Here is a 13,749-nt window from a genome sequence, read left to right as displayed (position 1 = left end):
TGCAGGAAGTTTTCGTTGCTGGGCCCACTGCGCATGTGCGGAATGTTCATTCACAGGAGTCCTTTCTTTCTTTGGCGCGACGGGGGACGACAGGTGTGGCGGTGAGTCAACACAGGTGAGAGAAAAGACTGCAAACATCTGTTATTTGAACAGATGAACCCTCTTACTAAATATTGCCAGGCAGCTTAAATAATTATAAATGCATGTTAATATCAAACAAACCGTAGACCGTGTGTAGAATTGTTTTTATTAATCAAGAGTTTGGCTAATTTTAAGCTAGCTGAATTTCTGTGGTTGAATGTGTCCAAGTATAATTTAATATATTAATATAGTTTAATCAGGTACTGTAGGCTAGTGCAATTTAAGTATTTTTACTTTCCTTAAGTATTTCTATTTTATGATACTTTATATTTCTACTCCACTATAATTCAGAGGGAATAATGTGCATTTCTACTCCACTACATTTATTTGACATTTGTTACTATATAAATAAATAATTTAAAATCTAATCAACAAATACAAAAAAAAATGTAGTATACATTACAACTCTAATCTCTGGGATGAAAATCACAAGCAACATAATATAAAATGTGTATATATATATATTTTTTTTTTTTGTATTTTGTAGCATAAAAGTAGCATCAGCAGAATTAAAAACAGCACACATCCCTTGATTTTGGAGAATTTATTTGTCATTACTGACCCAGATTACACAATTCAATATTTCAGTTGATCATGTAAATTATCTTCTTTTACACAGTAGCATGAAAATAAATATACATAAAAAATACAAAACAGAAAAGTTATGCTTCCAAATATGGAAGAAAATGATCTAGAACTGTGTGTTTCCTTATTTTTGTACTTTTTTTTTTTAAACTTTCAGCAGGTTTGAAAATCCACTCTGTATGCAAACGCCTAAAATATGGAGACTCATTGCGGCAAAACAAAGTCATGAACAATCTCTGAGTGAAGATACTCGATTAATACCTTAATCAATATCAGGTCATAAATTACAACTAACATCTGCTAAAAGAGATTAAATTATATTATTCTTTTGGAGTTATCATGATTTTATTGCACTTTCCAGAAACGTATAATGCAGTAGGCCAGTGGCTTAACACCGATAGAGGAAAGCCAGCACCTGTGCCACCTAGTGGTTCTTTTTTTCAGGTTAATGAAGCACGTTCTTTCTACAGATTATTCTCTAGAGAAGGGACATAGGTGTTTGGGGAAAAGAGATATGTACATACAGTAAATATGGATCAGGCCGCCTTGGACAGGCACAAGACATTCACAGTTCCTCACTACATGATGCATAAATACAAAAACAAACATTTGTAATCACAGATTCTGTAGTTTGTCTGGAGTGTTTGCCTTAAAACAGCAATCACTTGAATTTAAAAGGAGTTTGATATACAGTAAATGCTATCGTTGATGTGGGCCTGTTATTGCTGGTTGAACTCTGTTTCGCACTCTCCTGATCATTAAGAGACGTGAGTATGTATAATATATATATGGAAACATTTACCAATATTTGCAGAACTTTCTGAGAAGTAAAGAGTGAATGTTTGTAAATTTATTAAAACAAGGAAAACGGTTTGCTTTTGCAATAAAATATATGTAACTTTTCTTCTTCTACACAGTACAGTAAAACTTTGATCTTCACTATTTGAGGACAAACCGGTCAGAAAAAGTGTCTGCGTTAAAGCGTGCCACAGCCTACTGTTTGGTCCTTATTGGCGTCAAATATTGAAATGCCACACTTTCTTTGTCCAAAGTGGAGATATGAACCGAGGAGCGGAACGATATGAAGCCGTCGAATCCAAAGTTGCTGAAGCTTTAAAGCGGAACGTCTCACTTTTCTTGACCCTTGTTTCCTTCAGTGCAATTGAGCATTCGACACAAAATAACAAAGTCTTTGTAACATACGTAGACATGTAACGAAGGCATCAACCTTAACGGCTAGCGCCCCGGTCAAAAGTCCCAACAAGTTATTGTGGTTTTTGATAAAGCCGGCTCTCGCCAAAACGCCGCCGCTGCCGCCACCACTGCCGCCGTCCAAACTGCCTTTTCAGAACCTCAGGCACTTCTCTTCACGTCACCTCACCAGTAGCTGTGAGAGTGATGTTTGATGAACCCAGAGTGCATCCACACTTGGCACACATGTATTATAGTTGTGGGCGGCTGAGGCAGAAGAGTAGGTGATGTCACGACATGAGAGTCCCCCTCTGCACACTTCTCATGCTCAGATCCCTCAAGATCTGGCCCCCCCCAGTTAGATCCTCTTATCAGGCTCTGTAACGCCCCCTCCCCCATAAAAACAGGCTGCTCCTGTGTGGTCACTCTGTCGAAAAAAAAAAAAAAAAATACGACTCTCAATCCAACTTGTGTCCCGTCTCTTGTGAGTTCCCAGGCGGAGCTGCCGGCGCTCACATGAAGGAGTGGCCCGCCGGAGGGCCATAGGAGAAGCCCGGGAACGCTCCGGCCGCCTCCTTGACGCTGCTGGTCACGGTCAGCGAGTCGTTGCACAGAGAGGAGGAGACGGGCAGGTGGGTGAACTCGGGGTCGAAGTGTCGCAGGTCTGTGGGGCCGCTCTGTGAAACCGAGACAGAGGGACAGGAATCAGAAATGTATTCTCAGGAATAAAATGTCAAGACACTTATGGATGTTCACCGTCATGCATTATACTACTGTAATTTGGTTATAAGTTGATTGGTTGGGTCGTTGATCATGCAAAAATGCCAAGGAACCACACTGGTAATAGTGAAACAGTTAGTGGATTAATCCATCGACAGACCAACTCGGCTACAATTTTGACAATCTGTTCTTTTTAAGCATAACTGGCTATAATTTACTTTTTCTATCTTCTCAAATGTGCATATTTTCGGTTTTCCTTTGTCTCCTATGAAGATAAACATTGTTGTTTTGGACTGTTGGTCAAGACATCACTATGGACTGTGGGAAACTGAGGGGCATTTGTCATTTTTAGCCGACATTTCGTGGACCTAACAGCTAGATAACTTGCCGCCCGTATATGACTGAGACTTGAATATTTTAGTTTTCGGACCGTTGGTTTAACCAACGAGCTGAAGACGTCACACAGGGCTCTGGGAAACTGTTGGCATTTCCGCCTATTTCCTGACGCATCGACAAAATGAGGAAACGCCATCGGTTGCGGCCTCGAGCTTGAACTCACCACTGAGGGGATGAACGGAGGCGTGATCTTCTTGGCCATCAGGTCCTCCCAGTTGATCGGCGAGAAGAAGGAGTGGAACTTGAGTTCAAGCTGGAGGGGAAACGAAAATGCTAGATCAGCATATTGACATGCAAACAAGCATCACGGACCTCTTGCCGGGTCTCTGTGTCAAATGATCTCCGGGCTCAGCTGTGCTCACTCACAAAGTCATCCTTGACCCCCAGCCTCTTGGTGCGGTCCTTCTGCAGGAGCCCCTCCAGCAGCTCCCGGCCAGCGTTCGACACGTTGGGCTTGAGCACGGGAGACTTGTGCAGGATGTTGTTGTACATCTCGGCTGTGTTGCGACTGTAGAACGGGGGCTGTAAAGCAAAAGCGGCGACAGCAAATTAGGTTTATTTGATATATAAACAAGCCGTGGAGTTGCACCAAGAGCGCAAAGTCACAGATTTCACGTACGAGTCCGTAGAGCATCTCGTAAAGCACCGATCCCAGACACCACCAGTCCACCGTGCGGTCGTACGCCTGCTTCTGGAGCACCTCAGGGGCCAGGTACTGAGAGGAAAGCAACAAGAAGGTGTCAACCCACGTCTGACAGTTGTAATTTGTTGGTGGAGTCTCTGTATTGATTGTAATGATGCATGAAAGTCTAGAGATTTTGTTTTGCACCTCTGGCGTCCCGCAGAAGGTTGTCGTCGTGCCGTTGTCTGTGAGGCCTTCTTTGCAGAGGCCAAAGTCTGTGAGGACAATATGTCCCTGTGAGTCCAACAGGATGTTTTCAGGCTTCAGGTCCCTGTTAAGAAGAAGAAGAAAGCTTAAAAAAAAATGTATTGTATACAAAATGTATTACTATAAACTTCCTTCAGCGCAGATTTACAAATGCCCACCAGGGGGCGCCGTAGGATCGCTCATTACCTGTACACAATGTGCAGGGAGTGGAGGTAGCCAAGTGCACTTGCGATTTCAGCAGCGTAGAACCTGGCTCTGGGCTCCAGGAAGATCCTCTCTCTCTGGAGATGGTAGAACAGCTGGAGAGGAAACGGACGCACATCTGTCAGCTTCGATTTGGAAATAAATACGCCCATTTTCTGACCTCGTTTCTCAGTGTTGTGAGATCTTAACTCACCTCCCCGCCGTTGACGTAGTCGAGGACGAAGTACAGCTTGTCGGTGGTCTGGAAGGAGTAGTGCAGCCCCACCAGGAAGGGATGCTTGATGTTCTTCATCAGCACGCTGCGCTCAGCCATGATATGCTTTTGCTGGAGGGAATATGTAGAAGTTAATACAACACCGGAGTCATCACAATGACGTCTAACATTAGGAAACGGAAGGAATGTGGATTGGCATTTAACTCGCAGTTCACGACATGATGTGAAAACACACCTCTTTCTTCTTCATGATGATTTTCTTCTGCAGCACTTTGACTGCGTAATATTCGCCGGACTCCTTGTGCCGAGCCAGCAAAACCTGTTAACAGAGCAAACGTTTGCATCGGTGACGGCGTCGCAGCGGTTACAGGTGTGAGAAGACAAGAGAAGTTGGTTATAAGAAAAGAGAAGTCTGCCCGACTCACCTTTCCAAAGCTGCCTTTGCCGATGATTTTGAGGTAGTCAAAATCACAGGGTTTGATCCTGATGAAGAGAGACAAACAGAAGATTAGTTTTCTGTTTGTTTTGTTGACACACAGGGAGGTGTACATGTTTTACAAAATGTAGTAAATGGACAGATTTTATGTGTAAATGGACAGATTTTATGTGGCTACTTACTGAGTGTCCTCAGCCAGTGAACTTCGTGAATTTAGGCACATCTGGAAGATAAGAAATGAGGAAATGAGAACAAGTACATTGACATATTTTGGAAAGAAAGTGAGTCAAATAGTCGGTAAACAGTGTCTGCTTACCAGACTTTCAGGAAGTTCGTTATCTTCGCCCTCCTCGTTTTGATTCTCATCGATCTTCAGGAAGTTGTTAACTTCAACGCTGGAAAAACAAAAAAACAGATCTGGTTAGAAGATGAATTTTGATATCAGCCATGGCACTTTTACAATATGACCCAAATCACAGGATCCACAGGATGTGTTTGTGTAGCGGATGCTCCCTGTCGGGCCACGCACAGCGATCTGAAACATCCAGACGGGTTAAGTTCAGGATGTGGCCATCGAACATGCGGCCTGACCCGTCTGTGAAAATAAGCTTAAGCCGCTGACCCATGACGCGAGGGTTTCAGCGGGCTCTGCGGTCCGGATCAGACGCCCCCTTTTCCCTTCTGGAGAATCTGAAGGGGGACAGGTTGTTTTTATCTTCTCCACAGCACCTGACTCCAAATTGAGAGTCCAGGCTGTGCGATGGGACGAGCCACGCATCATGTAATAACTGAATTACCGGTTTATCCCCGTCTAGGGGACAGAAGGGATTTGGCCCCGAAAGGTGATTAGGCAGTGGAGAGGTTGTTCGTCATGAAAGGACTATTCTTGCACCTGGCTCCTTGGACCCAGATTATGCTTTTCACAGGATGTCCTGCCAAACTCAGGTGGCTGATTGGATTGGCCGGGGCCCACTGACCATAAATGGGCTGACGGTCAGAATTAAACACCAGAGCCAGGGCTGACCCAGAGATGCCCCCGTAGGCTTGTGACTCGATTAAACGCCAATTTTCCATCCCAAATCTAACATATTGGATTATACTTTGAATAGAAAGACTCACTGTTGGCAGATATGTGGGGTAGACACCAGCTTCTGGATGAAGTCATTCAACCCCATTTTTCTCTCCTTGATGAAAGCTGCAAAGAGAGAGAGAGAGAGAGAGAATAGAAATAATTAATGTCAGCATCAGTGTCATTCACCACACATTGATGCACATATGTTTTGGTCTCCCGTTAGAGAAGGACATATCAGAGTTGGAGCTGTAATCCGCTGTTCCAAATGTCCTGTTGTACGGTACAGGCTTGCGTGTTGTGCACTGATGGACCTCTAATGCTGCGGGCTTATAGGTTACGCAAGCACTTGGGTCACTCATTGTGATACTGACAGAGGTATTTTCCATCCTATATTCTCATTGCGCCGCAAATGTTACAATTTAAGGCTGATTTCTTATCATTTTATTGTGATATTTCTAGAAAATTCTGTCAAAGTAAAATTTGCAAATTTGTAAATTTACAAACAGGTTCTAATCATCTCCGGGCAGCCGTTTGTCTTACTAATCACTCACGTGCAAACTAAAAACGTTTACTTCGCTCCACTAATCGACACACAGGCAGTCGTGATGATTGTTTCAGTCGCTCACCGGTGAGAACCGTGACGATCCCCCTCATCTTGCAGTAAGTTAGATCACATCCAGCTTCAGTCACCTCCATGGCTACCGGTTGACAAAAGTATCCAGTGAAAAAATAAACAACCAGGAAGAACAAACAATAATAGTCCCCGCGCGATCCTTCAACCGTCAGTTGTTGTCACGACCGTGAAAACCAGCAGAGCTCAACGTGCCGCGCGCCGCTCTCAAATGCCGTTGCTGCCCACACTGCGCGACCCAGCTAGTTTATATATACGGAACACGTGGTACTTTTTTAAAAAGGTGACGCCCCCTTTTTTTCTCCTTCTTACGTCACCCGCGTTACTATGGTAACTGCGTGACATCACGGGATTCCGCTGCAGCCATATTCTGCCTGACGAGGAGAGCTCACTGCAGAGGAGGTGAGAGGAAGCACTCCCCCTCCTCCTCCTCTTCATCGTTTTCTCTCAATGGAAATCTCCAACTGACTGTGATCACCCATACAAAAGGGATTAAAGTCAAGTTAATAAAATAGGGGGGGGGGCAATCACGCTCTGGTACAAAATGTGCAGCGTCTGGATGCTCCCTGCAGTCGCTTTATTTTGAAAGGACACGGGTAAAAATCTATGTCAAGATTGCTGCATTTAAGCTTCTGCTTGCAACTGCTGCAGTTCCTGACCCCAGTGCTCCATGTACATATCATGAAATGCAAAAAGACAAATAAACAACACCGCATGACATAACCCGCATATTTTAGATCTATGCATTTTCCACAAACCGCCACATGCTTTGTATTCCTAAAAATTAGTGGATTTCAGCGGCTGGCGAGGTCGAGGTTACAAAGGTGACTTGGTACGGCAACATTATATAAATTCTGAGAATTTGCCCATGACATCATGCTGGTCTAAGCCGAAACAGTGATCGTCCAGCTGTCACAGATGTGGTCCACTGACCCTATACGTTACATAACTGTGCCATAATGCAGATAGCTATACTGCCTGAGGAGGAAAGAGAGAGCCACAAAGAAAAGTTTCCAGTGAGCGGGAGTGATGTCTTTAAACTGAGGTTATCTAGTGTGCTCTGATGAAGGTGTTGTGTGATCAGTCACAGAGCAATTCTCATGTTTTATCTTAGTTTACTTCACTGTATATCAGAGCAATATTGTGCTTTTTTCTACAATTCTTACCTGCTTCAGTTGCTTTACAGATAAATAGATTCATATTTTGCCTAGTGCTGGAACCGGTACACCAGTTCAACCGGTACACCAGTTTTAATTTCCCGTATGATATGAATTTTTCACACACAGTCATACTGGTGAATAGCCGAAACAACTGCTGACACTCTTCATCAGGCAGTTAAATATATTGTTCGACGCTGTAATTGCTTCAGTAGGAGCTAGTTGTGTTAAGTGTATTGAGAGAAAACCCTAATCATGGTTATAACTTTATAACACAACAATTAACAACCCTAACTAATGCTCTTTAACAGGGCAAAACACCACGACACAACAGTTTGTGACACAAACGATTTGTAACACTAATTATTGTACATTTATAAAATTTCACCGCCAAACGGCATGCTGGGTACAGCTTGCTAGCTACCCCGTTAGCTAGTCGGTTAACAGCTGGGGGAGGCTCCTTTCGCTATGGTAACGTTACATTAAAGAACAGAAAAGAGCGACGCAGGGTGAACAAAGAGAGAGGAGCAACTTACATGACCTCAGCAGAAAACATGAGTTATTTTCATGTGTGTGATAGATGCAATCTGAAACGTACACCTTGAAAACTGCAAAAATATCTACGTCATTATTTTGTTTGTTAAATTCTCAGTAGCGATAACTAAATGATATGCTTATTATACATATTACAAACAAAAACACTTTAAAAACTCAAAAAAAATAATTTAAATGAAACTTTTCTTCTGCTGAATATCTTTTAAATGAATTGGTTAATCCTATTGTCTAAAATAATAATACATTTAAAAAAAGAATATGTCAGAAAATAGTGAAAAATTATAAATACTTTCTCAAAGCCTCAGTGGACATCATCAGATGCCAACGTTCCAATACCCAACAATGTATAGTTTATTCTAAAATTCAACAAAGAAAACTATCAAATCAGCAAATGTTTGTCATTTTCAAACGATTATTCGATTAACAAAAGTTGCGATAGTGAATAAATAAAAAGCCTTTTGACTTTTACTTAAGTAGAGGATCTGAGGACTTGTTCCACCCCTGTGAAAAAAACACCTGCTTCAGTCCTCAGAGATTCATTCATCTGTCAAAGGGAAACTCCTGGGTCTTGTCTCCAGTTTGACATGTGACAGTCCTGCATGATTTAGAGGAAGTGAGCCATCACAGGACCGGTCGTTCTTCTATCGGGGAAAGAGGAAGTGCCTTATCTGTGGCAGAACCCAGCACAGTGTCCTGTCCGACTCGGCTTTAGCTCCGTTTCCTCACAGCGACACCTCTCACCGGGCTTTGAGCGAGGCCTTCTCCTCAGAGAAACCCGGTCTTACCCTGAATTATTCAGGTGTGTCGTTGTGTCATCGTCTCTGGTAACATGTGGGAGGAAAAAAAAAAACCACGACTCGGGCAGTTCCCCATCGAACAGCGTCATGCCATGTTTGATTTGCGTTGTTTCTGTTGTGATGGAACAAGAAAGTGAGGTGCTGCGGCGCAAAGCGCAGCTGGTTGAGGAGGTGTTTCCCCCCCATTTTTCTACACGATGTCTTTATGAGTGAGAAGTGTGAAACTAATCTCACATGCACGTCGGTGTGAGTAACAGTCTTTCCTGTTATGATAAAGACAGATTATCTGTAGGTTGAACAATTGAACCGAATGCGCTTTAGAGATGTCGGTTTCTCTGTGACTGTCTCTCCAGGGCCAGGTTTTATTTAGCGCCTTCACAAACGGGGCCCCGCTTCCCGTCGCCCCGTCCAGCCGCGTGATCGATGCCGAGCAGACGGGCAGCACTTCTCGTGTGAGTCACCTGCCAACAGATCTGGTGAAAGCCTTTCCAAACACTCCCCGGGGTTGCCGTCAGTCACACCTCCCCAGCCTCACTTGTGCCACAATGATTAGAGGCTCTTTCTGGCGCTGCAGGTTGGTGCATGAGTTGCACGGATTTAAATAAAGGCCCCAGCTTGTGCCTCTCATGTCGCAGAGCTACGCATCTGATTTTCTGAAAAAAAGAAATACCTGGAGATCTAACCTGTAATATTGATCATATCATTATCTTTTTAAAGGAAGTTAGCACTCACAAGAAGTCCTTTTAAGTTGAAATGTTAGCAAACGGCTGCTTTATTTGCACATCCAGCTGTTTCAGAGCAACATTGTCGTTCATCTGGAGTCGTGTTTCTGTCCAATATTCTCTCCCTTTTTGCCCTGTTTTTGGTCTCTACCATTTCCTGAGGGACATATCTGCCTCTTTAGCTCCTCAATGCTCCAGCCTGTTCACCAGCTCATCTCTAACTGTGTCTGTCTGCTGTTAAGTGCTGCACACATAATGTAACATTGGCTTTCTAGAGCTTTGTTTGCTGGAAACGGCTGCCTGCTGCGGCTGAAAACAACGGCATGGCGGTTAAGTTACAGACTGGACGGAGACTCATTATTTTGCTGCAGATTCAACCCTTAATTCTCTGTGGGTTTCCTCTTCCTCTTTGACATTGTGTAGCCACTTTAAAGACTCCTCTTTCCATCTGGATGAAAACATATTCTGTCTGTTGCGTATTAAAAATGTGTTTAACCCGTTTGTCAAGTTGCGAAGGTATTTCCTTATCCAAAGTAGCTGAAGATGTTATATGTTCTATGTGTTATATGATATATTATTGATATGTTATATGATTTTGGCAGGAAAGATCTTTGTTATTGTGAGGTGGATGGAATATTTTCTCACTCAGATGGTTTAAAAAAACTGTTTTGAAGGATTCTGGAAATACCTTCTCAACCAGTAAGTGATGTTAAACGATCCTTCTGGGTTTTTCAAAGTATTTATTTGTCAAAATCGCTTAACTCTGTGACTCGAACGTAATACACGAGAAGCTGCACTTCTACCCGAGGCAGCAGAAGGTGGATGGATGAGTCATAACAAACAGGTCCTCACCAGCCAGCAGCAGGAAGGCTGTCGACTAATGACGACGGAGGTTCTCTAATTACAACTTGGGTCTCGTTGACCGGCTCCTCGGAGCGGACCGCGGCCTTGTGTGTTTCACACCCACACAGTCATGCCAACACGCTCTCACCGGAGAACAGAGCATCGCTCACACATACACACACACACACACACACACACACACACAGAGAACCGCCAAGAGCCAGACCAGAGGTGGCGGTTCGGTCCGACAGCGTCGCGGTTCAGCCTCAAGCCCCAGTGAGTGGGAACACATTTTCCCTCCTGAATTCCCAGGCAGGACATGAGATGTTGTTTTTCTCCATTCTCCACAAGGGATTAAATGGCTGCTTCATCAGATAAAAAATAAAAATAAATAGAAAAGAGGGAAGAATTGTTTGCTCTCTGATGTGATGACTCACACACACACACACACACACTGCTGCCAAATTACTCCAAATGAAGCATTACTTTAATTTGCTGCCAAGCAAATGGGATGATCCTGCCTGTTTGGAACCACAAATCCGCTATTTATTATATTAATGTGTCTGCTCTAATTACTGCCACGGTGGAGAGACAGGCTTTGTCCTGATCTAACATCATGTTTCTCTGGTGCTGTATGCGACTCCATGCAGGCAGGTTTCCTGTGCATTCCTCAAACGGTTCAGTAACAAGGAAGCAGATATTTAAAAACAGCCATTTTCATTCAGAGCACCAGTCGTTCACTTACTGCTCCTCCGGTGTTGACTAAATATGAATCAGTGAACAGTGGACGTGACTTCTGTTATTGAATGCAGTTCCTGTTTCTGGCCTGCATTGTGATCGTATGAACATGACATTTGAACATCACCGTTTCCCTCCGTAGCAGCACACAGACTAGCCTAAATATAGCCAACGAACAAGTCATTCATCTGGTCCAGTTTTGATCCAGCGCAAACCTCATGAGGTCAGTTACCGCTGCGAAGATATTCATCCGGAAAAACATCCGTTGAGAACGGATCGAGTGTGGCAGCTGGAAAGCAAACAAATTAATGATACGGGCAAATTGCTGTAGATGATGACAACGAGCGTCATTGTTTTTACCATTTTGAACCGGTCGCCAATTTGCGGCCCTGCTTGTCTGCGGTGATTAAAAACAAGATGAAAAAGAGCCCTGGTTGTCTTCCCTTAGAGTTCATTCGGGGACGAATTTCACTTTGGACATTCTCAGAGGGATTTGCCAAACGGCTAGCGTGCTTTTCCAGTTGAAGCTCAGTGAGTGGAGCAATTATTCAGTCAGGTGCAGGAGAATGTAGGGGCGAGATTAGTTTTCATTGATCTGTATTACTTGGTTAGAGTCTGACACAATCACCCGCAAAGTGATTTAGGTCCACGCCCACTGGTGGTGCCCCTAATCCAAACAGATTCCTACTGAGCTTTCCCAGACCACAATGAGTGAAGCAAAGTTTACATGCTGGCTTTGTGGCGCTGCAGAGCGGAGGCCAAGTATGTACCTCTGTCTGTGGCTAACACTCTAAAACACATCCACGTTTGGTTTGGTGACGGCTTCAAAGGAAAGGTTTGACATTTTGGGAAACACGCTTCTGTACAGTAACTTTGAAGCTGCTGCTAGCAGCTGGTTAGCTTAGCTTAGCATAACAAGCCTACAGTACAGTGGAATATCTACAAAAAACCAAAGGGCTAGCTATGCGCTGGACGATAGCTTGGCGGAGCACAGTGACTTCCTTTAGTGTTGTCGTCACAGTGAGGTTGCTATGCAACCAGCAGAACAGATACAACGGACATATAACGCGTTAATTAGTGGACTTTAAAGGTGCTGGTATTTTACTACCTTTAGAATTTATGCTAAGCTAACCAACCGCTAGCTTTAGCTTGGTATCTACCGTACAGACACGAGAGGAGTTTCATCTAATGCTGATGTAATTATCTGCATGAAACACATTTGCCAAGAATGTAGAACTGTTGCTTTAAGATTTAAGAGCTTGATCTTTATTTAAACCATAACATTTCACGCAACCGCAAATCATCCAATCTGTCAGCCTCTCTGTTAAAATGCAGAGGCACGGCAGTCGCCTTTATCCTCTCAGGTGACAAATGAGATGAGGAGCAGGGGGGAGGAGGGGAGAGCCTCAGCTGTCGGACATTGCAAAATTAACCGGACAACGCAAGCACAGACCTGAGGAGTGCTGATCGATGCCTTTTTAGAATTTGGCAGGTAGTTGTTTGTGCAGCGAAAAGGCAATCTCAAGCAGTGGCAATGACGTCGCAGCAAGCAGAGGGAGCAGCTGGTGGAGGGAGCTGAATAGTTAATAAACAGTCTTAAAGATACAAGATACACATGATCAAAAAGGCAAAAAGAACATTCAGACGGTTGAGCTAGACTGGAATGTTAACCCACAAAAGAGGAAAAGTTGCACGTCTCGTGGTGCATCCTCCTCTGCTGTGCCGCTGACAGGCTGCACGTTCATCCAGACAGTGAATTAAAGAGAGCGCCTACCTATGAAGGATCTCTTGCCGGTCTTCATGTCCTTCCAAGTGTTTGACTGTATTTGCGACCGGGCACAGAGTCTCTGATGAGCGAACGTCTGTCTGCCGCAGAGCGTCCAGGTGATTGAGTGCATAAGAGAGATGTGGTCCTCCTGTAGATACGCCTCTCCCTCTCCCTCTCTGTCTTCTTTTCTTTCTTTCTTTTTTTTTTTTGTTCAAACGCCACTCACCGCAGCTCTGGTCAAGAAAAGTCTTTCGATTCACAGGCAAATAAGTTTCCCCACTGCACTTCCCTCTGCTGTTTCTTTTCCTCTCGTCGCCCTGCCTGCGCTGCGACCAAATAGCTGAAACCAAAGATCTGTGACGCACCTGCTTCTCCTCCTCAATACACCCCACCCCCCCACCCCACTCTCATTTGTTCTTTTATCTACCTAGAGAGCCTCGAACAAAACAAAAAGCAGGTGTCTGGTTACGAGGAGCGTGGGAGTCCCGCCGGAGGGGGAACCAGTCTCCATGACACGGGAACCACCTGAGGAATACTGGTGAACAGACAGTGAGGGTGCTTTTGAAATCTGCTTTTTAATTGGTCGCCGCTGCACAAATGATGTGTTCGCTGCTCATCAGCCTCATACACCTCCTTCATTTACAGTCCCTGAGGAGTTTAGAGGGGTAAAAATCTCCCACTTAGTCCCAC

At 44.1% G+C, this 13,749-nt stretch overlaps 1 protein-coding gene across 2 annotated transcripts; it reads right to left on the bottom strand.

The window, feature by feature from the left end:
* Positions 1-670: 670 nt before the first annotated feature.
* Positions 671-13,381, bottom strand: si:ch211-195b13.1 (STKc_SGK domain-containing protein). 2 transcript variants are annotated; one of them, XM_068711360.1, is made up of 13 exons: positions 13,066-13,381; positions 5,896-5,971; positions 5,093-5,171; positions 4,959-4,999; positions 4,766-4,823; positions 4,576-4,659; positions 4,320-4,451; positions 4,109-4,221; positions 3,863-3,986; positions 3,653-3,748; positions 3,400-3,555; positions 3,197-3,286; positions 671-2,594 (listed from the first exon to the last, which is right to left on the bottom strand). In XM_068711360.1, exons 1-13 carry the CDS (start codon positions 13,187-13,189, stop codon positions 2,430-2,432), a joined length of 1,338 nt encoding a protein of 445 aa, XP_068567461.1. In that variant the 5' UTR covers positions 13,190-13,381; the 3' UTR covers positions 671-2,429. The 2 variants fall into 2 exon arrangements, with proteins under 2 accessions (XP_068567461.1, XP_068567462.1); XM_068711361.1 differs by lacking the exon at positions 13,066-13,381 and adding an exon at positions 6,475-6,693.
* Between the last annotated feature and the right edge of the window lie 368 nt (positions 13,382-13,749).

Source organism: Cebidichthys violaceus, unplaced genomic scaffold (genome assembly GCF_023349555.1).
Source record: "Cebidichthys violaceus isolate CVI_PGR_0920_01 unplaced genomic scaffold, fCebVio1.0.p SCAF_16, whole genome shotgun sequence".
Taxonomy (NCBI): Eukaryota; Metazoa; Chordata; class Actinopteri; order Perciformes; family Stichaeidae; genus Cebidichthys; species Cebidichthys violaceus.
Note: the sequence above shows the minus strand (reverse complement) of the source record. Positions and strands in the feature narration are given on the sequence as shown.